Genomic DNA, 23,029 nt, shown 5'->3' on the forward strand with positions numbered 1-23,029 from the left:
GGGACCCGTGAGCGCTCGCCGCCGGGAAGGAGCCCGGGCTGGATCCCGAGAAGGAGCCCGGGTGTCACCGCGGGGCACGGGCCGGGCGGGTGGGGCACGGGCCGAGCCACGCCCACTCACACAGGGCCCGCCCACCGGACACGCCTATAGACCACGCCCACCCAACGCAGCCCCAGCCTTGGCCCCGGCCCGGGATCCCCTGAGGTCACTTCCGGGACGGGCCGGAAGCGGCGCGCTCGCGGTCGCGTTTAAACCGCGCAGGGCCGCGCGGCCGCTCCAGCCCCGGCGCCGCCACCCTCAGGAGCGTCCCCGGTCACCGCGCCGGCCCCGCCATGCCCATCCGCGCACACTGCACCATCTGCTCCGACTTCTTCGACAACGAGCGGGACGTGGCGGCCGTGCCGTGCGGGCACACCTTCCACCAGGCCTGGTGAGCGCCGGGGCGGGCGGGGGCTCGGGCCGGGCCGGGCCGTGGGTATCAGCCACGGGCACCTTGTGTGGCCCCGGCGAGGGCTCGGAGGAGCTCACGGAGCTGTGCGCGGCTGTGCTGTGCTGATCACCCGTGTGAACGGGCTGTCCCCGGCGGTGGTGGAGTCGCCGTCCCTGCAGGTCCTTAAGGAAAGGCTGGATGTGGCACTTGGCACGGCGCTGATCGGCCATAGGCTGGACTCGATGAGCTCGGATCTTTTCCGACCTAATTGATTCTGTGCTTCTGTCGCTGTGCTGCCTGCAGGCTCCCTGCTCCGGAAGAGCCACTGTCACAGGGTGTTTGGAGGGAGTGATGTTGGATTATGGTGAAGGTGCCCTGGTAATTCCGTGTTTTTCTAGGACTCTGTTGAAAGGAAATGGTTCTTCTCAGGAAATAAACTTTGTGTGGGGAGAGGGTGGGCATTTGCTTTCCTGGCTAACGAGCTTGGAGAGGAGCACGGGTGTGATTGTCACTTCTCACTCAGCAGCGCTGCTCGGGCCTGCTCTCTGCCAGCAGCCAGCCGAGCAGGGAGAGCTTCCAAAGGGAACCTGCCAGCTCCAAATCATTACCTGCTCCCAAAATAAACATCCAGTGTGATGTGCTGGCTTGGTTGCAGAATGCATTAGGAGCTGTCCTGGGGAGCCCGGCAGGTTTGGGTTCACCACGGCAGAGCAGAGCCCAGCCCGGCCCCCCTGGCTCAGAGATCCGAGCTCAGTGGCACCCCTGGCGCTGGAGCTGGCTGTCGCAGCCTGGTAGAGCAGCTCCCGTGTGCATCCACTCGCTCCTGCGAAGCTGTGGCTCCTCAGTGCCTGTCTCCCAGAGAGATCTGAGCTCTGCAGAAGCTCTGCCCTGTTAAAGATAAGCTCACATGCTAAATCCAGCCCGGAATTGTCTTGGAGATGCAGATGGAGCATGCGTGTGGAGCACGGAGCTCCTGCCGGCCGCAGTGCTGGACTGAAGGTGTGCAGTTCTGCTTTATGATGAGGAGTCACATCCTGCTGTCTCCTGGGGAGCTGGGGCATGGCCCCTGGAAGCAGTGCCCCAGGGCTGTAAGGATTTACTGTGTTTTCCTTGTCTTTCTCAGCCTGTTCCAATGGTTTGACACTGCCCCGAGCCGGACATGCCCGCAGTGCAGGAACCAGGTAAAGCCATCCCCCGTGCACACCTGTGGCACCAGGGAGCCGTGGGCTGGGGTGATGCCACAAACAGGCTCGTGGTAAAAAGCAGAGGGACTTTCTGTCACTTGGGACTTCCTAGAGGAGAGGAACTCCCCTCCACAGCCCTTTGGGTTGCAGTGGGCTGAGGCTGCCCTGCAGCTCCTTTCTAAAGGGGCTATGGGTTTTCACAGCTTTTCCTTAGGCTGGGTAAGTATTGCCATGGTAGGACGGGCTGCAAGGGCTTGTTGGGGCACCTGAGTGGTGTTTGTGGTGTGCCCAGCCCATTGCTGTCAGGTGAACAGCCCACTCTGCTGCACGTGGGCCTTACAGCCCCTCCTGGCTGGGCAGTACTCAACCCTCCCTTGAGAAAGCAGTGGCTGGGGAGAGAAGGAAGGGTGTGCTCTGCTTCTGAGACAGGAGGCTGAGCCTTGCATTTCCATTGGCTTAACTGAGACCTGAACGTCTTTGAAGTCCCTTGTGTCACCAGCCTTCATGCCACCAGCGGGTCTTGGCACGTGGTGGCTGCAGGAGATGTTTCCTCGCTCTCAGATGAAAATTTTTAGCCAGCTGCTGCTTGGGCTTATTCTGTGTTCGTGCTTCTTTCCTCCTCTCAAGGTCTTGGCCCTTGTTCCTTCCCTGACTTGTTGATTCCCTCTGTTCTTCTCTGCCTCTTACATCTCTGGGTTACCATGGAGTTATCGCGAAATAACATCTTATGTGGCAGTAACCATGCAATTAGCTGGTGTCATGACTGTATATAATACTTAAAACACAAAGCTGTAACTGCATGGGGGAGGTGTGGAGAGCTATCAAATTCAATTACAGCACCTTCTGCCTGCAGAAAGCAGCACGTACTTCTGTCTTAGGATTTGGCATCATGTTAGCTCAGCATCAGCTGCTTTGGGCTGAGCTGCCAGAGAACAGACTGCGCTCGATTCAGAAATGTCTGAGTCTCTCTGCTGCAGCTCAGGAGCTTGGCTGGAGTCACACTGCCAGAAACTGAGTGGGGGGTCTGCTGCTGTGCTGTTGAGCCAAAGCAGAGCATCAGCACTAATGGTGTCAAACACGTGATCTGATTTGCCTTTCATGGCCTTGTCACAAGACAGTACCTTCTCCCCCTCCATCTGTCTTCCATATCTGTTGTTTCCATATTTGTGCCCATCAAACTCTTCTGTCTCCTGTGTTTAGGTCAGCAAAAGACACATCATCAGTAAGCTGTTTTTTGATGTTACCCTGGACGAGCAAGCAGCACCGGATGCTGAGACCTTGCAGGTAACTTGATGGGGGAGTTCTTTCCCCATGTGATGCTTCAGCCTCCTGGGAGGATGGCCTGGCCTGCTGGTCCTCTGCCAGCAGGTGCTTCCCCAGCTGGAGCTTGCTGTGCTCACGTGTCTGACCTGAAGCATTTCAGTCTCTTCTTTAGCATTCCCTCTGACCAAATCCCATGTGGTGACTCAAGGAGCCTCCTCTTCTTCCTGCTCTTCCTTCTGCTTCTCACTTTACCTGGAAACCTCCTGAAACACCATCTCATCAGGCTGCTGTTTCTCCGTTGGGAATGAGGGTACAGAGCTGTTCCCAAGGGCAGGAGAAGGGAAATCCCAGATGCAGTGAATTGCTGCTGCTATCTGTGGCGTGGCTGTGTGTGAGCCCTGCTAACCCCTCTGGAAAGAAGGGGCCATTGGAGGAACCTTCTGTGCAGGGAGGTTGTGCAGACTGAAGGATTGGGGCTGGGTGATTCCCCAAGAGAGATGAGGAAAGGAACTGCCTGAAGCCACACCAGTAGCAGTGAACAACATGGAAGCTGGGTCCTGGTGGGATCCTGGCTGGAGCTGGGATGCTGGTGGTGTGCTCCAAGTGCCACCTTTGGGTGCAGAGAGTTGGGTGTGAGCAGGGATAAACACAGAGTGGCTGATCCATGTTCTCCTTTGTGCAGTGTGGATGAAACAGGGCTCCTTCTGTCTTGGAATTATCTGTTCCAAAAAAAGGGTGGCCGGTTGACCTTGGTATAACGGGATGCTTGTACCCTCTTGTGTTTAGAAGCAGCATGTGCAGCAATTACCATAATTAGCAGTTGCCATGACAATTCTATATGTACTTTGTATGTCTTTAAAATAAAGCCAGCCAGACTAGAATGTCAGTAGCAGTGTCTTTCTCCAAGATCACCAGTAAGAAATCTGAAGACTGAAGTGTGCAGAGGAGGGGAGGAGCATCTCTGGGCCCTGGAGCTGTGTGCCCTCACAGCAGATTCATGTTTCCTTTTGTATGGATTGAGATCTGCTCCCACGGGGGTAATGAGATGGGTGACTTGGAATGGGTTGTCTGGAGAGAATCGCCCTAGAAAATCTTCCTGTTCTCTCTCACCCCCACCCCAGGATCTAAAATGGGTTCCCCCAGCCTTCTGCTCCAGGCAGGCTGTGCAGAACTGCTCCCTTGCTCAAGGGCAGGACTGCTCCTGCACAACAAGCTTAATGGTAACTCCTCCTGCTCCTGTAAATCTTGTGTGTATGTGTCAGAGCAACATCTAGCCTCAGTGTACAGCCTGCTTAATGAGGGCTCTGAGGTCACCAACAGAAAGAACCAAATACTTTTCTGGGTAAATCAGCATCATTAGCCTGTGTGGGTATTCACTGCTGTGTGCACTGTACAGGCTGCTGCAGCCAGTCTCTTGTGGTGTGCTGCCTCATTTCTGGAGATGTGGGGTACCTTAAGAACACGGATGCCTTGTTCACAATGGGTGAGGGACTAATGTCCACCTAGATGTGAGATCTGCCTGTGATGGAGTGTCTGATTCTGGCCAGGCACCAATTCAAAGTGAACACATGGTGGGCTAAGCCTGGGCTCTTCAGAGGATGAGATAAGAACCTCTCTGGTATCCTCAGCCAGAAGCAATTTCACCTGAGAAAGAAAAAAAAACAAGAAAAATCCAGGGTTGGTGATGAACCACTGCCTGGCCCTCCAAGAGCTTGGGCATAGAGTGATCATCTGTGTAATCAACTGGAGCTGTATCTGTGCAGCCCACAGCTGTCTTGGAATGAGCATTTGGCCTCCTGCCTTGAAAAGGATGTGCTAGAGAGCAAAGTGTGTAGCTGTGGCCTGTTTGTCATCTTGGGGTGACAAGCTTGGGATTCTCTTCGGAGCTCCAGTCTTTGGCACCCAGTGAAGTGTTTGGAAGAGCTCCCTCATGATCTGAAACCCCTTCCTGTTGTTGCAGAATTAGCCCAATTATCTTTGGTAATTGTCTTTGTTTCTGTTTCTCACTGTTGCTGTTACTCAGAAATGTTTACAGTCACAGGAGTGCTGGGGCTGTTTTGCTTTCCTCCACCCCCAGGCTAAAACTTCAATAGAAACACCAGGGGGAACCTGGATCCCTGGAGTAGCTGTGGAGCACAGACCAAGTGTCCAGGCATTTCTTTCATTACTGAACCTGGCTTTAGCCTCTACTGAATTTAAAGATGGTCCTTGTGAGCAGAACAGTCTCCATGTGGCTGTTCCCAGAGCAGGAAAAGGGTGAGTTTTGGAGTGTAACACCTCAGTGAGTCTGTCAAGAGCTGCTTATGATCTAGGGACTGCAGAATTCTTCCAAATGAGATTTCAGCTTGGTGAAGAGGAGGTGGGGGGAGGATTCCTGCCTGTAAACCTGCTGGGGAAGGTAGAAGCCTTGGAGGACAGCTGTCTGTTTGTGGTCAGGATATATTCGTTTGATCTTGAGAAAATGTGGTCTTGTTACTCAGTCTGGCAGGGAGAGGAGAGCTGCTCTCAGAGGAGAGAAAATTGGGAGCGGCTTTTAGGAGCTGTGGTGGAGGATGAGGGATTTCAGATTAAGTTGATGAATGAGGTAATGTTACATAGCTGCCTGAAGTAGCCCAGGGTTTCTTTGCTATCATGAAAATTAGCACATCTTGTGAGCCCACTAATCGTTCCTGAATAGGACACTGAGGAAGCTACTTCAGAATAGTTCCTGCAGCAGAGTTAATTCCACATTAGCCCTCCAGCAGTTGTGCCCCTTGGGGCAAGTCCCAGTCAGCTCTGCTAGGCTTTGCATTTAGTCCCTTCTGCTTTCCAGGCTTTACATCCCTCATTCTCTTTGCTGCCTTTGTTGTCACTAGCAGAGCCCTAGCTCCAGTCCTGTCAGAGCCGTGGTCACTGCTGGTGCTATTCTCGGCTCAGATTTGCATGTAGCATTCCGGGCTGCACAGATCTGTGTGCCTGTGTTGGCATTTTATTGTGGTTTTATTCCACTGCAGTTCCTGCCTGACTTGTTATGTGCTTTCCTCTGCAGTTCTCTAACACAGATTTTTAAGTCATCTTCCTTTGACTCTTTCCTGCATATATTTATCTCTTTGGTTTTTCTTTTAAATATATATATATATAGATATAAATAGCCTCTCTTTTTAACCTCTCTACATTTCCTTTGGCTATTTGCCAGTGTTAAATTATATCTCTTCATTTTCTCTAATTTAAACTACAGGGCATCTGCTGCCTCTTTCTGATCCTTGATGAAGGCGTTAGAAATAGTTGATGTTCCTCAGACCCTTGTGGTACCCAGGAGATTTTATGCAGTCTCAGCTGGTGTGTTATGGATTGGTTTCTCAGTGATCTGTTTCCAGCCTTTCGATTGAGCTGTTAGCTCATATCAGCATCCTGAACTGCAGTGACTTCAGTGTCTGTCAGCATGTTTGAGTGCATGCTTGGTTACCTTTTCAGGTGTCTGGCTGTGCTCTCCTGTCTCCCACCTCCATCTGATTAAAGTTCACTTCAGTTTAAAGAACTCTCAGTAATCCAGTTAGTCTGGCAACATTCCTCCCTTATTGCCTTGTTTAGGTAAAACATTATAAAAATTGTTCTTGCCTGACTTCCTGTGTTTCCCTGAGAGCCTTCCAAAATTATTCAGCTAAAACAGGATGACTGACAGTGTGAGAAACACAAGGTTGACAAGGCTAAGATGAAGCTGCGATCCTCTCTTCTCCCCCTGAAGAATGCCAGTTGGAGGTGCTCTTTCCGTTCCCTGTGATATCCAGGCTTGTAACTCTGTGCTTGTTGTTTCTATATCCCCTCTTCAGTACCTGCCTGGTCCAAAAGTCCTGCTGAGAAACCTCTTGGGTCTTTTTAAGATCTGGTGAAAGCATCTCTGGAGGATGTTTCCTAATGGGGTTTTCTGTGTTGTGTTTCAGAATGAACTGGACAAGGTGAAGGCCCAGCTGTCCTTGAAAGGTGAGTTCCTGCAGGGGATCAGCAGCTCCTGGGCTCTACCTGTGCCAGGTGGCTTGGCCAGGTCTGAGGAGCCCCTGTGCAGAGGCCACCCCTCTCTGAAGCTGAGGGCATGCTTCAGGCTGCAAACTGTTTCACTAGAGCAATTTCTTGGGAGCTTTTTCTGAGGCGAGAACACCTACAGTGATGCACAGCTTATATGACAGAGCCCGAGTCCACAGCCTGGCCCAGCTCTGCTGTAACTCAGGAGTTCACTGCAAGTTTAGACAGGTAGATGCAATTTTTTTGCCCCCTTCCTAATCACAAGCTTAGAGAATTGCAGCAAAGCTCTGTCTAAAGCAGGCTTGGTTTGCTTGCTGGGAAACTCACAGCTGCATATGGCAAAGGCTCATTCCCTCCAACAGATGAGAGGGTGAAAGTGGTGTCCAAAAGCAGCATTGGATTTGTTTGGCTGTTGCAGTGCCACATGTGTCGCAAGAAGAGCAGACGGAGTTCGGTGCGCACGCACTTCCATCTTCCCATCTTTAATTTTAGAGGATGTTTGAGGGAGGCAGGAAAAGCAAAAGCCCTGGAGACTTGTCGATGGGTTTTAAGCATCGTCTGTAGGCAGCCTGTCATCAGAACATGAGTCATGAGCAGCAAAAGGAAAATGTCAGTCTAAGTGACAGAAATCCTAAAACATGCTAGCAGAAGGGTAAAAAAATGTTTAAAGAATGCTGGGGGCTCACCCACGCCCCAAGAGTTGTCTTTCCTCTGCGTTCCCTGCATGCACGAGACAGACATGAATAGCCAGTAGATTGAGGATTCGGTCCTTAGCCTGAGAGTAGAATTGGATGGTCTGCACGTCTCTATTCTGAGGCCTGTTCTCCTGCCAGCTTGGTTGAGTTTAGTGACTTGGTAGAGAGCCAGATCTTCTGGGGAAGGTGGCTGGGATTCTTGCTAGGATATTATCCAAGAAAAACTGCTTGAAGGCCTGCTAATCTTCTCGGCTTCTGGTGAGTAGAGGTTGGATTTGACATTCCCTGTCCCATTCTCTTTTCATACTGGAAAATGTGAAGCTCCTTCCCACCTCCTGCCTCCTTTGCTGTGGGTACTCTGCTCTCTGCTGGTTCCTGTGTATAAGTTCTCCATGTGAAGCTGTGCTCTGCTCTGTGTGCTGCAGAGGAGCTGTGGAGCTGCCAGGCTCTGATCAGCCTGCAAATGGCTCGAGAGGTGCCGAGCTCCGAGCAGGCTCTGTGGGAGGCACTCTGAATGAGCTGAAAACTCATTCCTGCAGCACGGAGGGGTTTGATTCCTGCCATCTGCCTCTGGGCAGCTGGGAACGGAGGAGGGGGAAGCCCTAACTCTTCCAGTGGGTGTGGAGTCCCTGCAAATGCAAGGTAGCATCTCCAGGCACTGCCTCTGGTGGGGAAGGGTTATTCAGATCAGTGGAAAAGCCACCCGCACGCTTCTGCTGGAACACATTCCTCTCTGGTTCCTCGGTCCCACATGGCTCTTTTACTCCCTGATGGAACAGTGCAGCTTCACTGCAGGTCCCGCTTCCGCAGGATGTGCAGGCAGAATTTGAAACTGGATGGCTTGCAAGGAGAACAAGCTTTTTGGAAAAGCACTCTTTGGCTCTCTACTATTGCCAGGCTGGAGCCACAGGCAATTTTAGCAAAGGCTCTGAAGATGGTGAGCTGAAGGTTTTACCCTGCCCTCAGCAGGGTTAGGTGGAGGAGTTCCTGCTTTCCCTCATTACCCAACTGCTTTGAGCTTCTCAACGATGCTGGCTGTTCCCTGCTTGGTCTGGCAGCTCCTGGTAGTGATTGTTACTTTCTGACCTGTCCTTCCTTTGTCTCCACAAAACAAATTGAAATCTGGTGGTCAGAGGCATGTGCTTTGCTCCTGGAATTGCTAGAGGGAGGGACAGCAGGATGCAAAGGTTTTGTGACCTGCAAAAAGTGGGCACTTGGGGAATCTACCTAAGCTGTCATGTTCTGCAGTGCCCCCAGGGTGCTGCCCTTTGATGTAGGTGCTGTGGTTAGTGAGGGCACGTGCAGCAGCTTGGTAGACCCCTGCATACAGCTGCTCAGTGGCCCCCAAAGGGGTTCCTGACATGTAAGATTCCATGTGGAGAGGATGGATACAAAGCTCTCTTCTCCAGCTGTATGACAGCTTGGTGTAACTCGAGAGGAATTATTTCCTTGTGCAAGCCTGGCTTTGAGAAAACGCAAGAGTTAAGATACATCATCTTAATGCTAGCAGGGCTGGCACTGGAAAGCTATTAAAGGGAATTTTTTATCTTTAGTAAAAAAATCTTGAAGCCTGCTGGCACTGAGAGAAGCAATTGCTCAGTACAGACCCTGGTGCAGACGCCACTTAGAGAAATGGCTCTCTCCAAGAATGGCCGAATCCTGGCAGCCTGGAGCTGAGCCTGCCAGCAGTCTGTGTGCTGCTGCTGCTGTGCTGCAACTGGAGTCTGGGTTACCAGGCCATGACCTTTCTGTTTCTTCCTTTGCAGAGAAAGAAAAGCGGGAATGCCAGGCTGTTGTGGACGGGCTGAGGGACACTCTGGATGTGCGCAATGCCACGATAGAGTCGCTCCAGAAGATGCTGGGAGAGACAGAGATGCTGTGCTCCTCTCTCAAGGTACCTTTCCTGTCCCCAGCAGGGCTAGCCATCATGCAGTCAGTGTTAGTTCTGTTGAAGATCTCAGCAGATCCTGCTAATAAAGAGATTGTGCTGGTGGGATTTTGGGTCTGGTACCTGGATTTTCATTTTGGTTTGATTAATTGAAGCAAGTGCTTTTGCTGGACTTGAGGTCCTGTTTGTGTTCTGCCTGAGGTGATTCAGAGGCATAAAATGCCTACAGGCCTGTGGTTTGTGTACAGGAGCTCAAGGCAGTGGTATCCCTGGTGAGGGAGAAATGCCAGCCCAGCCTGAGGAATGTGGCTGAGCCTCACTAATGAAGTGGCAGTGCTGGTCATAAAGGTAGTAGCAGGAATCTAGTGTGGGAACTAGCCCCAGCACCCCGTTGCTGAAACAGTGGTTCCCTGAGGTAGCATGTTCTTCTGAAATGGGTTTAGGCCAAGTGGGATTCAAGGAAAATTAGTTTCTTACTTTGATCGGGTGGAGAAATCAAACTGAAAAATATGGAGGGGGAGTTGCAGGCTTAAGCTGAGTGGGATCTGATCCAGCTAACTCTCCTGTCTCTGTTCTGTTGCCAGGGCTTTGCCTCAGTTAGGTTAGTAATGTTGTGAAGTCCAGGGATCAAATATTCCTGTTGTGCTGCAGCGTGCAGTGACTCAGTGTGTAGTCATGTACTATGCATAAACAGCAAGAGGAAGAGGGCAAGAGCAGGAGCAGCTTTGTTGGGATGTCTTGGAGCAGCTTTGCCTTGATGCTGGGCTGGCACTCTGTGCTGTGTGAAGGTGATGTGCCTGTCTCAGGAAGGTGGGGTGCAGGCAGGTGAGGTTGTGAGTGCAGTGGGAAAGTGGGATAAGTGTCTACTGCACTTCCCATGCTGTCTGACCCAGTGTCCTAAACTGTGTCCTGTTTCTTGATCTGCCAGGCCAAGTGGCCCAGAGAGAGCTTGTTGACATGTCCTGGTGCTGTTGTGCTATATGCTTCCTGCAGCTGGGCTCCTTTGGGAGGAAGCATCTGGGGGATCTACCTGATACTGGGGCAGAAGGAGTAAGGAATTAATGCCAGGCAGGCCTCACTGTGGGCCAGCACAACAGGTTTTGCCCAGCCATGGGATTATATCCAATCTACTTGCATGTAAAGGCAGCCTGGATCTTGGCCATGCCATAGGTGCTGGTGTGATCCTGGATAGGTCAGTGACAGGTTACTTCTGATGCTCCCTACTCCAGAAATAACTGTGACAGTGGAAGCTGGTACTTGTGCTCAACTCAGCATCTCAGTGCTGGGTATTCCTGTCTTGACACCTCTGGAGGAGGCTCTGTGCTTATCTTCCCTGTTGCAAAACCCTCTCTGTATGCTTAAGTCCCTTTAATGAAAGCTGGGCAGGGCAGAAGGATTAGGGACCTGGAGGTATCTTTTCTGTGCTGTGTGGGGTTTCCCAGCTGAATGCCAAGCACTGTCTTAAACTGCATCATTAAAGATTAAAGCACTGAACTTCTGCAGTGAAAATACAGGCTTAACTGGCTGTGACGCAGGCTGAGGCTGTGAGCTGGGCCTGTCTTCTGCTGGCACTGCCAGTTTGCTGCAGTTTCAGGCTGGCTGAAGCTGGGGCCTCTGCCCTGACCAGGCACAGAACGCTGCTGTGAGGATCTTGGGTTTTGAGAGTTGTGGTTAGGGAAAAGCCAAAGACAGGCTCCAGTTAAACAAGAGTGACACATGAGCCTGCAACACTGTCCCTTCTCAACTTCCCAGTGGTTTCACAGCTGTTTGGTTTCTGTGGCAGGAAGTAGATAAAATCCTTGAACCGGAGTGGGAAGGAGCTTTACAAGGCAATGATCTTTTGCCAGGCCTTTCCCTGCAATCAGCCCTGTGCTGTAACCAGAGCCTTTCAAAGTTGCTGTGCAAGGTGCCCAGGCACACTCAAACCTAGACAGCACAGATGCCTCAGAATGGTGCTAATTCAGCTATTCCCATCCTCTGGCACACTTGCAGATGTGTGCTTTTCCATCTCAGCTGAGGTTCTGTGTTACTGTTAGAGAGGCAATATGTGGTGGTATTTGCAGGGTTCCCAGGACAAGGAAAGATATAAGAATCTTGACTCCATGTTTCAGAAGACTGATTTATTATTTCATAATATATTATATTAAAAGAAAATTATATATTAAAGCTATACTAAAAGAATAGAAGAAAGGATTTCATCAGAAGGCTTGAAAGGAAAGGAATGGAATGATAATAAAATCTTGTGACTGCTCACAGCCTTGACACAGGTGACTGTCGTTGGTCATCAAGTAAAAACAATTTCACATGCTGGGTAAACAATTCTCCAGATCACATTCCAAAGCAGCAAAACAGGGAGAAGCTGAAGCTTCTCAGGAGAAAAGATCCTGGCAAAAGGATTTTTCATAAAATATGCCTGTGACAGCAATAGGCTGCAATAGACTTGCAGCAGGTGAGAGAAGTGCCCGGGGGGAGTCTGGTTTGGCTGAGGTGTCCCAGAAGAGACCCCTTCATTCCTATCTATGCTCTAAGCAGCTAATAGCAAGGAGAGTTGGGAGGCTGAAGCAATCAGCTGTGCAGGGAGGGAAAGGCAATAGCAAGATTTGCTTGCTGTGGACTCCTTTGCTTTTGAAAAACAAATTGTCACCACTGCATACAGGGCACTGTGCAGCAGAGAGGGGCTGTGACACGGGTTCAGCTGCAGCCTTGCCTTGTGATCAGCACTGAGACCCTGCTGTGCTCATGGGGAGCAGAGCTGGGAGTGCAGTGGGAGGGAGTCAACTCTCCATAATCCCAGGCTGCTGAGGTGGTGAGAGCATTCAGCCGATGTGTGCTCCCAGCTGCCCGCAGTGCACATAACCCAGGATGTTTCTCCAACAATCCCTGGAGCCTCACAGCAGGCTGGGTGTGCTTGCTTCCCTGCAGAAGCAGATGAAATTCCTGGAGCAGCAGCAGGAGGATAACAAAAGTTCCAAGGAGGAGGCTCGCCGGCTGCGGAACAAGCTGAGAACCATGGAGAGGTGAGGTCCAGGGTGCAGGCTGGGCTGCACACACACCTCTGCCCTTTCTGGGAGGGGAGCAGGGTCCTGCTGCAGCACCCACCTCCATGTGCTGGATCATCTCATCTTGAACTTTGAAATGGCTGCTTTTAGCTGCCCTTGCATGCCTCCTGCCCCTGCTGTTTGCAGACAGCTGCTCTCATTAAAGAGCAGCAAGGCTGGGTACTGGCCTCGTCTCTAGTGCACTGAGCATGGCTATGTGCCATTTCTGTTATCAGAGGATGCTGGGGCAGAATGCCAGCCCAGGAGCACAGTGAGCCATAGGGACCAAGAGCTGGGCATCAGTTCCATGTGCAGTATGTGTGTGCAGCTGCCCCTTCTCTAGTCCAAGCAGTGCTGCTTTTCCCCAGTGAAAAGCCCTGCTTGAGGTGAGGCAGCTGTCTCTCTTCTCCCATGACACCCAGAATGCCTGCAGGAGAAGCTCAGGCTACACCAGCCCCTTGAGGGGGAAGCAGGGCTTTTGTCTCTTTCCCAGGTCAGTTTGTGATTCATGAGCTGAGGGTATGTTTTTGTTTGTGTTGTTTTGTGCAGGATCGAGCTGTTGCTTCAGAGTCAGCGCTCAGAAGTGGAGGAGATGATCAGAGACATGGGAGTCGGGCAGGCAGCAGTGGAGCAGCTTGCAATCTACTGTGTCTCCCTCAAGAAGTAGGTGCTGCAGGCTTGGCACAGCTGGCTGGTGTTGTCCTGGGAGTGCCCAGGGAGAACCCTCTGCCGAGCACCCAGAGGCACATGGGCTCTGTGGGGCTTTCACCACCTCTTAGGGCTTCCACTGGGCTTTGACTGACAGATCCTGGGGACCTAGTTTGGAGCCTGTCACACTGAAGTGTTCCTCTTGTCACTGTAGTGACATGTGTGTCACCATGGGAACTGTCTCCAGAGTTGTCAGTGCACCTATGAAGTGATGATGATTATTCCCTCTGCTTTCCTCTCATGCCCCGGGGAAAGCAAGTGGATGCAGAGCTCTGGGTTGTGCCCTCTGCAGCACTGCACTGTGCAGCTGTGGCCTCTGGCAAAGCAAGCCTCCACTGCTGCCCTCCCCTACCTGGATATCCATCTGGTCCTGCTGGGGAAAAAAACACAGCTTTTTTTGTGTCTGTTCTGATAGCAGCTGAATAACTGCAGCTTTGGTACAAAGCTGTAATGAGGCAAGTGTCCCTGTGGTGTAATTGGGAATGAATGTGCATGGCCAGTAGTGGGAAGTCTCTGAAAAGTCACTTAAAGCAAAGTCCCCTGTTTGCTGCCAGCATGGAGGCTGTGCTCTGTTTTCTGTCTTTTTCACTGGCAACTAAAACATCCCTGGCTCTGGTTCCCATTTTGCTGCTGGAATCAGGCAGGGTACCCCATGCAGGTTTTTTCTCCCCCATGGTGTAGTGGAATGTGTGACAGTGTTAGTACACTCGCTCCTCTTTGTTCCTTAAAGGGCATTGTGTCTCCTGGGTTTTCTCTGGTGGCTGTGCAGGTCCAGAGCTTCAATTTGAGGGTCTTGGCTTGTCTCTGAGAAATTCTGGCTCAGCTGCCTTACAAACAGTGTGACTCTTTGGGTCTCTTTGTAGGGAATATGAGAATTTGAAGGAGGCTCGGAAGATCTCTGGTGAGATGACAGAGAAGCTGAAAAAGGAGCTGTTTTCTGTCAATAATAAGGTAAAGGAGAGTGTGAGTTGCCAGGGTGACATCTGGTCTGTAGATCCCTGTCCATAACTGAGGCCCAAGGCCTCTGCAGTGACCCCCTCCCACACTGATAGGTACAGGTGTGTGGAAGGGCCAGGCTGGGTTTCTGGGTCAGGATGTGATGTGGTGAGCAAACAGCTCAGGGGCTGTTGTCAGGAGGGCAGTCTCTGAGTTTGGCAGGGAGCCTGTGCTGGAAGGCAGCAGCACACAGGTGCTCCACTGCTCCCACTGGGTTCTGGAAGTAGTAATTCCTTCATCCGGCTACTCTGCTGAGCACTCAGCTGCCAGCTCCTCCTGCTGCAGAGCTGGGCCCATAGGAAGTGGGAAGGGGTTTGGAGCCAGTATTAGTTGAGCAGGGCTTAGTCCTGGCTTGGCACATCCAGTCACCCCCAGCCCTGTGCCTTCAGCCAAGTGAACTGGGCCAGGGCTCCCACATCGTGCTGTGCCCAGGCAGGAGAGCTTCCCAAAGCACAGTGAGGACACACAGGTGGCCCTGCACAGAGCCTGCCTGGGCTGCTCCTGAGCTGGTGCAGAGCCTGGGGATGCTGACCTGTATTACCACGCCTGAGTGGGTCGCAGCTGGTGATAGAGAGATGATGAATCTTGTATCTTGATCAGAAGGTTTGATTTATTAAGATATTATATATAATACATTATGACTATACTAATAGAATATAGAGAGAGGTTTGCAGAGCAGCTAGGCTAGGCTAAGAATAGAAAGAAAGAATCTATAACAAAGTTGTGGCCAAGGACTCAGTCCCCTAGCTTGCACTGGTGATTGGCCCTTAATTATAAACATAGGAAATGAGCCAATCAAGGTGTCCCTGTTGCATTCCCCAGCAGCTGATAATAATTGTTTACCTTGTCTTCTGAAGCCTCTGGCCTCCAGAAGACGCAGAAATCCGAAAGAAAGGATTTCTGTGGAGAAATGTCTGCGACAGACCTGCCTCTGCTGCTGTGCTCCCCCTGCTCCAGGCATGGCTGAGCTCTGTTAGCTCAGGTCAGGCAGGACTGTCTTTGTTCTGGGAGTGCATCCCTGTGAAAAGTGTGTGTGTAGCCTCACTCCCCAAGGCACAGGTGTTCCCTGGGGCATCCCTGTGCCTAAGCCAACAAAGTGAGAAGCTGTGGGTGGATTTGGCCTACTTCTGTTACTCAGCCATAGCTGCTGTCCCCTCAAATGGAGAAGGAGTTTTTCAGATTGCTGTGCTGTGCTCCCCAGAGAAGTTAACCCCTCCACAAGGTTCTGCTGCTGGAATTGGGCTGCTCCTGGCTGAGTCAGCCCCAAGCTGTGGTGGCCAGTGGGGTCAGGAGGATGCGAGTCAGTGCACAAGGGGCTCAGGCTTGGCTGCCAGAGAGCTGACTGTACCCACAGAGTGTGAGCTGGCCCAGGCTCCTGGACCCTCTGAAGTGTCTGAAGTGGTAGCAGGCCACTTCCTGACCCCTGCTGCTGGCATGCTTCCCTGTTGAATCAGGCTTGTCCATGTGCCAGCACTGCTGATGCACAGCCATCCTCCAGCCTGTGGTTTGTGATTCCTGTGCTCAGCTGTGTCCAGAGTCCTGCAGCAATTCAGAATGCAGCCACCAAGTGTTAGAGCAGTGAAAAACTCTTGCTGTGAGGCATAAATGCTGGGCAAGCAGCCCTGGACATCCCTCTGCAGGCAGCTTGTGGAATTGGGTAGGGATTGGATTGCACTGGTACAGGGGAGGTTGGTCAGACTGACACAGGAAAATGGAGCCCTGAAACAGGGGAAGCAGCATGTGCTGCAGAGCACACTGCTCTCACAGGGCTCTGCAGTCCCCCCTACCCAGATCAGTGTAACCCACACTCTGCTGTGTTCTCTAGTTGCAGAAAACGACTTCAGAGTTGGAGAAAACAAAGGAGGAGTTAAAAAGCACACAGAAAGATCTGAAGAATGCAGACAAGGAGATCTTGGTGAGAATATCTTTCTTCATGGCCAGCTGCCAGTTACTGCAGACTGGTCTGCATCTGCAAAGCCAGGAGTTATGCTGGCTTTTGCTCAGGGCCTAAATTTCCCAGCCTACCTCTGAGCTCCACCTGATGTTGATTTATGGAAAAGGGGCAAAGTATCTACTGCTAAATTTTTCCTTATCTCACTGGCTGCTTTCCATTTTCTCTCCAGAGTTTGAAGAAGAAGATAGACATCCTGCAGGACACTCTGAAGGTCCCATCTGTAACCAGGGAAACACTCAGTCGGCTAGTCTTGGAAAGGTTAGTGAGCTGCATCCTCACACACAGTACAGGCATGTAGGGGGCAGGTTCAAAGCCAGAGTTGACAGTTTAACTGAGAAAGCAGAGATGTACTAGTCTGGCAGGTGTTGCAGAGTTATGGTGGTTTTGTTCCTTGTATCCTTTTTCTTGTGGCTGACGAGATGATGTTTGGTTTATGTGGAGAAAATCTCTGAGGGTTTGGGTCAGGAGAGAGAGGGTGGAGGAATGGCCTGGGTTGTGAAAAAGTCTTTGTCACTGTGCCCTGCGTGGGAAGCACCCCTAAAACTGCTGTTCTTGTGGCTTTAGAGTCGGCCATGTGATGAGCATGCACTGGTATATGGTGAGCAAAGATCTCAGCTAGGCATAGGAATCTGTCCTGAGAAATGACATCTGGTTTTATGCAGCCTTTCTTGAGGAGCCTGTGCCATTAGCCCAGTAGAGACAGCTGGGTTGTGTGCACAGAGCAGCAGTGTGTCAGTGTGGTTCCTGTCCTCTGGGTGCTGGTGTCACAGCACTCAGCATTTGAGGGGGAGCAGTAATTTGGGACCTAGAATTTAAACTCTGGGGTTCAGATTGTCCTTTCTTTCATGTGCAAGCAGAATGGGGCTGTCTGGGCACTCAGTGTTGTGGGGTGCAGGCAGTGGCTCAGTGGCTGATGCTTTTCCTGCCTTGCAGCCCTGCTCCCATGGAGCTGCAGCATCCCAAGCTCCACCGCCCGGCCCACAGCGATGAGATCAATCTGGATGCCCCGTTCGACGTGGCCACCCCTGAACACCAGCCCTGCACAACTCCCCTTGGCCCTGCAAAAAGGCAGAAGCTGGATAAAAAGCCGTGAGTTTTCCCTCCTCTTTCTGCTTCTAAAGGAGATCAAAGTCTCACTGCTTTGGAAGTTTCTGTGTGAGATCAGATAGCTCTCCAGCTGCCTGATGGCGTGCTGCAAGCTTTGTCGTCATTTGCTTGGCCTTGTCTGTCCTTGCCAGCTCCATTTGAACAATAAATCTCTGCTGATTTGCTCCTTGGGCTCCTTACAGGCCTCCTGTGGTAAATCTGGCGAAGAAAGTTCTGAAGGAAGCAGTGGAGGTAAAAGGACTAATCTTGATTTTTCTGTGTCGCCTCTTTGATTCTGCTGTTAATAAGCTTGGAATAAAGAATCTATTTTCTCCCTTGTGGCCATAGACTGGCCCATCTATAGAACCAGTCTATGCTTCAAAGTGTTTTCCTTGATGGTCTCCTAGAAACACTGTTGCTGCCTCAGGCCTCCTGGAGCTGGGCAGGAGAAGGGAGGGTGGGGACCCACTTGCTTGCTGATGATTCTGCCCCAGATGTGCTTCACAAGCACCACTGGAGCTGACCACAGGGGCTGTGGGGTCAGCTGAGGTTTGCCCTGTTTGCCCAGGCTTGCTGGTGGCAGTGTCCTGCCTCCTGGGCACTGCTCCACATAAGCCCCAGTGGGAGGTTGGGAGCTGCTGGTTTTCAACCTGATGCGATATGGCAGTAACTATTACCTTGAATAGCTATCTGTGTTATCAGTGCTGCCTGAATGTGGATTCCATTCAGCAGATTGTGCTGGTTAAAGGGCTTTTCTTGTTATTTTGTGGGACAGAACGGGGCAGATGATCTGGAGGATGATGCTCTTAAAGGACTCTTGCCAGCATTCATCAGGAACTCTTTTCTCTCCAAGAAGCCATCTTCGGGTGGTGTGCTGGGTTCCCACAGGAACACGGGCTCTGTAAGTATGACTGTCCAGTTGGTGAGTGTGCCCAGGGCTGGCACTGCCACCTCTGTCCTGAACTGACCCTGAAAGAGGAAGTGAATGAGGCTTTTACCTTGCCACATTCAGTGTGTGGAAAATAAATCTCAGAGCACAACCTGGCTACTTCCCAGTCCTGCAGAGCTCCAGGGATGACAGATGCTCATTCCTTTCCTGGCAGCAGACTAAGTGGCTCTCAGTGTCCTATTCCTCCACCTCCTTGGAGCTTAGGGTATTCTCCTTGCATTCCTCAATGCCAGTGACAAAATCCTAAGCCTTGGTTTGCTTATCTGAGAAAATGCCCAATATTCCCAAACTTTGTTAATACCCATGGATCTGTTTTTTTCCAAAAGTGAGGACTCTAGCACAAGTACTGAGTGTTTCCAAGTGCTTTAACCCCCCTCCAGCAGCTGTGGTCTGCAGGACTCCCCCTTCCTCATACCCAGCATGAGGAGAAGTAGCCAAGGCTCTGTGTGCTGCTCCAGGCTCATTTGTTTCTCTCTCCTAGGTGAGGATGGGCTACGATGGCATGGGAGGCAGGACAAAGTTCATAGAGCCAGTATCCTTTCCTGCAGCTTGTGTGGCACTACTGATGCTGTGGGCACCTCATTTCTGATCCTTCTCTTTGGTCTCAACAAAAAATGGACTTAGGATCCTCAAGGAATGATCCGAGCTCTCTCTGAACAAATCTGAGCTCAGCAAAGGCATCAAGGTCCTGAACTTGCTGAGAGCACTTGTGGCTGGTTCAGAGGAGTGCCTTAGCTAGAAATCAGTGCAATTTTCAGGGACTGCCTGTGCCCTTGAGATGTAACAGCAGCAGTGTAGCACAGCCTCTTCTGGCTGTGTGCCTGCCTGCCTGTGCAGCTGGAGCCTTCGTTCTGTGGGATGCTGCTGCTCCACAGTGGTGAGGAGTGGCTGGGCTGAGCTCATCCCCAGGTGTGGAGCTCTTCCTGCCTTGGGATTGCTCTGCCATGGGAGGCTGCAGGCTCTGGCTGCTCTGCCTTCACCTGCACAGTGTCCTGGCTCAGGAGGACTTGCAACTCAAACAGATATGCTGTTAAAATGCTGGTTTATGTGCAGGGGAATAGCATAGAATCGTGAAATCATTAATGTTGGAAAAGAGCTCTAAGATCAGAGTCCAACCATTAACCCAGCATTAGCAAGCCCACCACTAACCCATGTCCCTAGCCAACATGTCTGCATGTGTGGTGGTGTTCACAGGGGTCCCAGGACGAGAGAAGAGACGAGAATGTTGACTCTGTTTAGAAGGCTGATTTATTATTTTATTATATATATTATATTAAAACTATACTAAAAGAATAGAAGAAAGGATTTCATCAGAAGGCTTGAAAGGATAGGAAAAAGAATGGAATGAATAACAAAATCTTGTGACTCTCAGACAGTCTGAGCCAGATGACTGTGATTGGCCATTAATTAAAAACAACCACATGAGACCAATCATAGATGTACCTGTTGCATTCCACAGCAGCAGATAATCATTGTTTACATTTTGTTCCTGAGGCCTCTCAGCCTCTCAGGAGAAAAAAATCCTAACAAAAGGATTTTTTATAAAATGTGTCTGTGACATGTATGTTTTTTGAATGCTTCCAGGGACTTCCACCACTTCCCTGGGCAGCCTGTTGGAATGCTTGACCACCTCTTTAGTGAAGAGATGTTTCCTAATACCCAGTCTAAAGCCCCTGTTTGGGAAATGTTCCCTGGCACGTGGGACAGGGGTGTGCCCGAGCTCTGCTCCTGTGAGAAGGCAGCAAAGCCCATCCTGTCCTCAGGGATGCAGGTGCATGGCAGGGTCCCAGGCCTGTGGTTCAGGTTGGACTGCAGCAGGTGTTGGATCACTTGTGCTCCCAGGGCACCGATCTGGGCTTTCCTTGACAGTTTTACCTCCAGACAAACCTGGCAGAAATCCGTCCATTACAGGTTAGGAGCAAGAAGAAGGTCTCCAGACCAGCATCTGCAGCTCCTGCACCTTCCTCCAGCAGCAGCAGCAGCCAGGCCAGAATGGACACTTTCCTGCTATGAGAGCTCCTGACTTCCTGGGAGAGGCTTGGAGAAGAGGCTGCAGGGCAGAGCACACTTGCCCAGAGCCTGGCACGAGGCAATGTGCAGCCACCAGTGCCTGGGGTACTGTTCACAAAGCACTGATGCTGCCCTGGGGAGAATCCTGCCCCTGCAGCAGGCCTCTGGAGGCCATGCCTCTGGCTAATTAATGCCTGGACTGAGTTACCCTCATTTTACCATTCCTTCCTCCATTTTTTCATGCAGAATTAACAGGGTTTTCTTGCCTTCTGGCCTCCTCAGAGTTCTGCAGTTGCTGCTGCTTTGGGCTCTCTGGCACCAGGTGGAACTGCACTTGTTGGATGCAGCCACAAGCAGGAGATGCAGGAAGGGTGTCTGGGATGTCAGTCTGGAGAGCAGCAGGGAGAAGGGACCTGGACCAGCCTGGTGTAAATAGTTCCAAGAAAGTTTACTGGAGGTAGAAGTGTGTAGAGCACCCTGTGTGGCTGTCGAGTGTTTGTATATTCATCATCAAATTAAACACCTTCCCTCAGCCACAGGCCTGTTGGGGCTGGGGAGATCCACAGGTAGCCTTGGGAGCTGTGTTGCCCTATTCTGGGTCATGAAATCCAGAGTGGTCTTGCAGGTTTGGCACTGAAACTACTGACCTGGAAGGAAAGTATTGGGGTGAGCATTCCTGCTGCACATGGAAGCAGAGAAAGGTGTGCTGGTGTGAGCTTTGTGCTTGGCATGTGTGGGTGTGAAACTTGTTTATTAATTTCTATGTTTTAATAAGAGAGTATTTTTATGATTTTGTAACTGTTCTACCTTGTGATGAGAGGGTTTGGAATGGCCTGGAGAAGTGATGAAGGGGAGGGGGAGGCTGGTGGGGCTGAACGTGTCTGGGTTCTTCAGCTTGGAGCCGTGGAACAGGAGGTCCACCCCTGAAGCAGGGCTGTCCAAGCTGCAAGGAACAGATGTGGTGAGGCACCTCATAAAGCCCTCTCCTGTACAAATCTGACCTTTCCTATTTCCAGCTGCTTCAGGCCAAATTTGTATTACTGGTCTGGCTAAAAACATGTTTTTTGGGAATAAAATATATTACTGTGCACACTTGTTAACACAACTGGCTTCTGACCATTTTCCAGCCTCTTGCACCTCAGGGTGGAGGTCTGAGCTGGAGTGATGGATGTGTTCAACCCTTCAGGTTCCTTTGGGGTGGCAGGCCCCTTGTGCAGGGAAGGACAGGGGTGGGGTGAAGCCAAGGGGACAGTGATGCCCATCCTCAGGGAAGGGAACAAGGCACAGCCCTGCAGAGCATGAGCTCTGTCTCACCTGCAGCACCTGAGGCTGTGGAATTCAGTGGAATGAGGGGAGAGTTTGGAGGAGCCAGGAGAGAGGGTTCAGAGGGCTGGAAAAAAAAACTTGGGGGGACTTAATCAAGCAAAGTGAATTCTGCAGAGAAGCCTGGGTGGGGGTCTGCAGAGAGCCTGCTGTCCTTGTCCCTTCGAGGTAGGTGTCAAATGCCTGTAAATGTGAGACTTGCTCTGGATCTCTCCAGTTCAGGAAGACCCGTTTAAGAAGGCAGCATGGGCTTGCATGCTGGGGTGCTGGAGAGCAGGTGTGGTGTCTGCCCATAATGGGAGAACAGATGCCAGCCTGCAGTGCCAGGGTTGAGAAGGGTTTTGGGGCTGTTTTGATCCCAGGGCAAGTTTAATCTGAAGTTTGAGTGTCTTGTCTGGGCACTGCCTGCACAGCACTGCTGCTGGCAGCTGCTCCAACCTCTGCTGCATTCAGGGTGGATGTTTTGAGTCTCCTGTGTTTGGGGAACACATCACCTCAGGAAAAAATCCAAACAAACCAAACTTTGTCTATGTCCTGGCCACCTGCTAAGTCCTGGCTCTCATCTATTCTTGCACTTCAACCTTCCATAGCCTTGCTGCTCCTGGGTTGTTTCTGATGTGTTTTTGTTCTGGTTTATTGTACATCTGTTGCCCTGCCCAAAACTGAAGCTGTTTTATTCTCTTACTCAGTGCTTTTATATCCTCCAAAGCTCTTTTCCTCCCGTGTTACACCTTCTGCACCCCATCCCTGCTCCTCGGGGGACAGCAGTGACCTCCAGTGCCAGCATCCCCTTCCCTGGGCTGGGGATAATGAAGGGGCGGGGAAGGCGCTCAGGTCCCTGTTCCTGGGGCTCCTTGGAGCCGGTTGCTATTTCCGTGCGCTCCGAGGTGAGGCTGGACCCAGTTTCACGTTTATTTTGGGATTTAGCGCGTGTGAGTTGACTCACAGCCCATAAAAAGCAGCCGCCAGCCCTGCCCGAGCCCGGCTCCGCCCAGGCTGGCGCGCCCAGCGACAATTTTGGGTCCCCGCTGGGGTCCCCCGAGGGGGGGTCCGGGCCGTGGCAGCCGCAGGGTGGCAGCGGGGGACCGGCCGTGGCAGCGGGGGACCGGCGGTGGCAGCGCGTCCCTCCGCCCACGGGGACCGGCACCGTTAATTACCGCCCCTCATTAACGGCGGGGGCGGGAGGGAGCCCCGGTGGTGTTGGGCACTGCTGCTCTCTGACGTCATGGGCAGCCTCTGACCTCACACGGAGGAAGCGTGGCCATTGGCTGAGTGCTGTGTGACCTCATGGAAAGAGCGGGGCTGGCTGAGACTGGCGCTTAGGGCCAGCGTGTGAGCCCATTGGCTCAGCCTGTGATGTCATAGGAGAACGATGGTTGTCACTGGCTTGTTTCTGGGCGGCCGTGGGAAGGACAGGGTCGTTATTGGCTGAGGCTCCATTGCCTCATCAGCGAGCCTGTGACGTCACAGGGAGGTATGTTCTCATTGCCTGGCTGAGAGTGACTG

General features: G+C 51.7%; 1 protein-coding gene across 1 annotated transcript; it reads left to right on the top strand.

Annotated features, from left to right (window-relative positions):
* The first annotated feature begins 100 nt into the window (after positions 1-100).
* On the top strand, positions 101-21,282 carry TRAIP (TRAF interacting protein). Its single transcript, XM_058031705.1, has 15 exons — positions 101-430; positions 1,554-1,611; positions 2,815-2,898; positions 6,798-6,837; positions 9,338-9,465; positions 12,382-12,476; positions 13,047-13,160; positions 14,069-14,156; positions 16,027-16,116; positions 16,325-16,413; positions 17,089-17,244; positions 17,445-17,493; positions 18,017-18,142; positions 18,672-18,722; positions 20,072-21,282. The coding sequence occupies exons 1-15, from the start codon at positions 333-335 to the stop codon at positions 20,201-20,203; spliced, it is 1,398 nt and encodes a 465-aa protein (XP_057887688.1). The 5' UTR covers positions 101-332; the 3' UTR covers positions 20,204-21,282.
* Positions 21,283-23,029: the final 1,747 nt, after the last annotated feature.

The sequence above is a fragment of the Melospiza georgiana genome, chromosome 11 (assembly GCF_028018845.1).
Source record: "Melospiza georgiana isolate bMelGeo1 chromosome 11, bMelGeo1.pri, whole genome shotgun sequence".
NCBI lineage: Eukaryota > Metazoa > Chordata > Aves > Passeriformes > Passerellidae > Melospiza > Melospiza georgiana.

Coding starts and splice junctions, on each gene's coding strand:
- TRAIP (XM_058031705.1), top strand. CDS start 333: ATGCCCATCCGCGCACACTGCACCATCTGCTCCGACTTCTTCGACAAC. Junction 2,899..6,797: donor CGGATGCTGAGACCTTGCAG/GTAACTTGATGG, acceptor GTTGTGTTTCAG/AATGAACTGGACAAGGTGAA. Junction 14,157..16,026: donor TGTTTTCTGTCAATAATAAG/GTAAAGGAGAGT, acceptor TGTGTTCTCTAG/TTGCAGAAAACGACTTCAGA.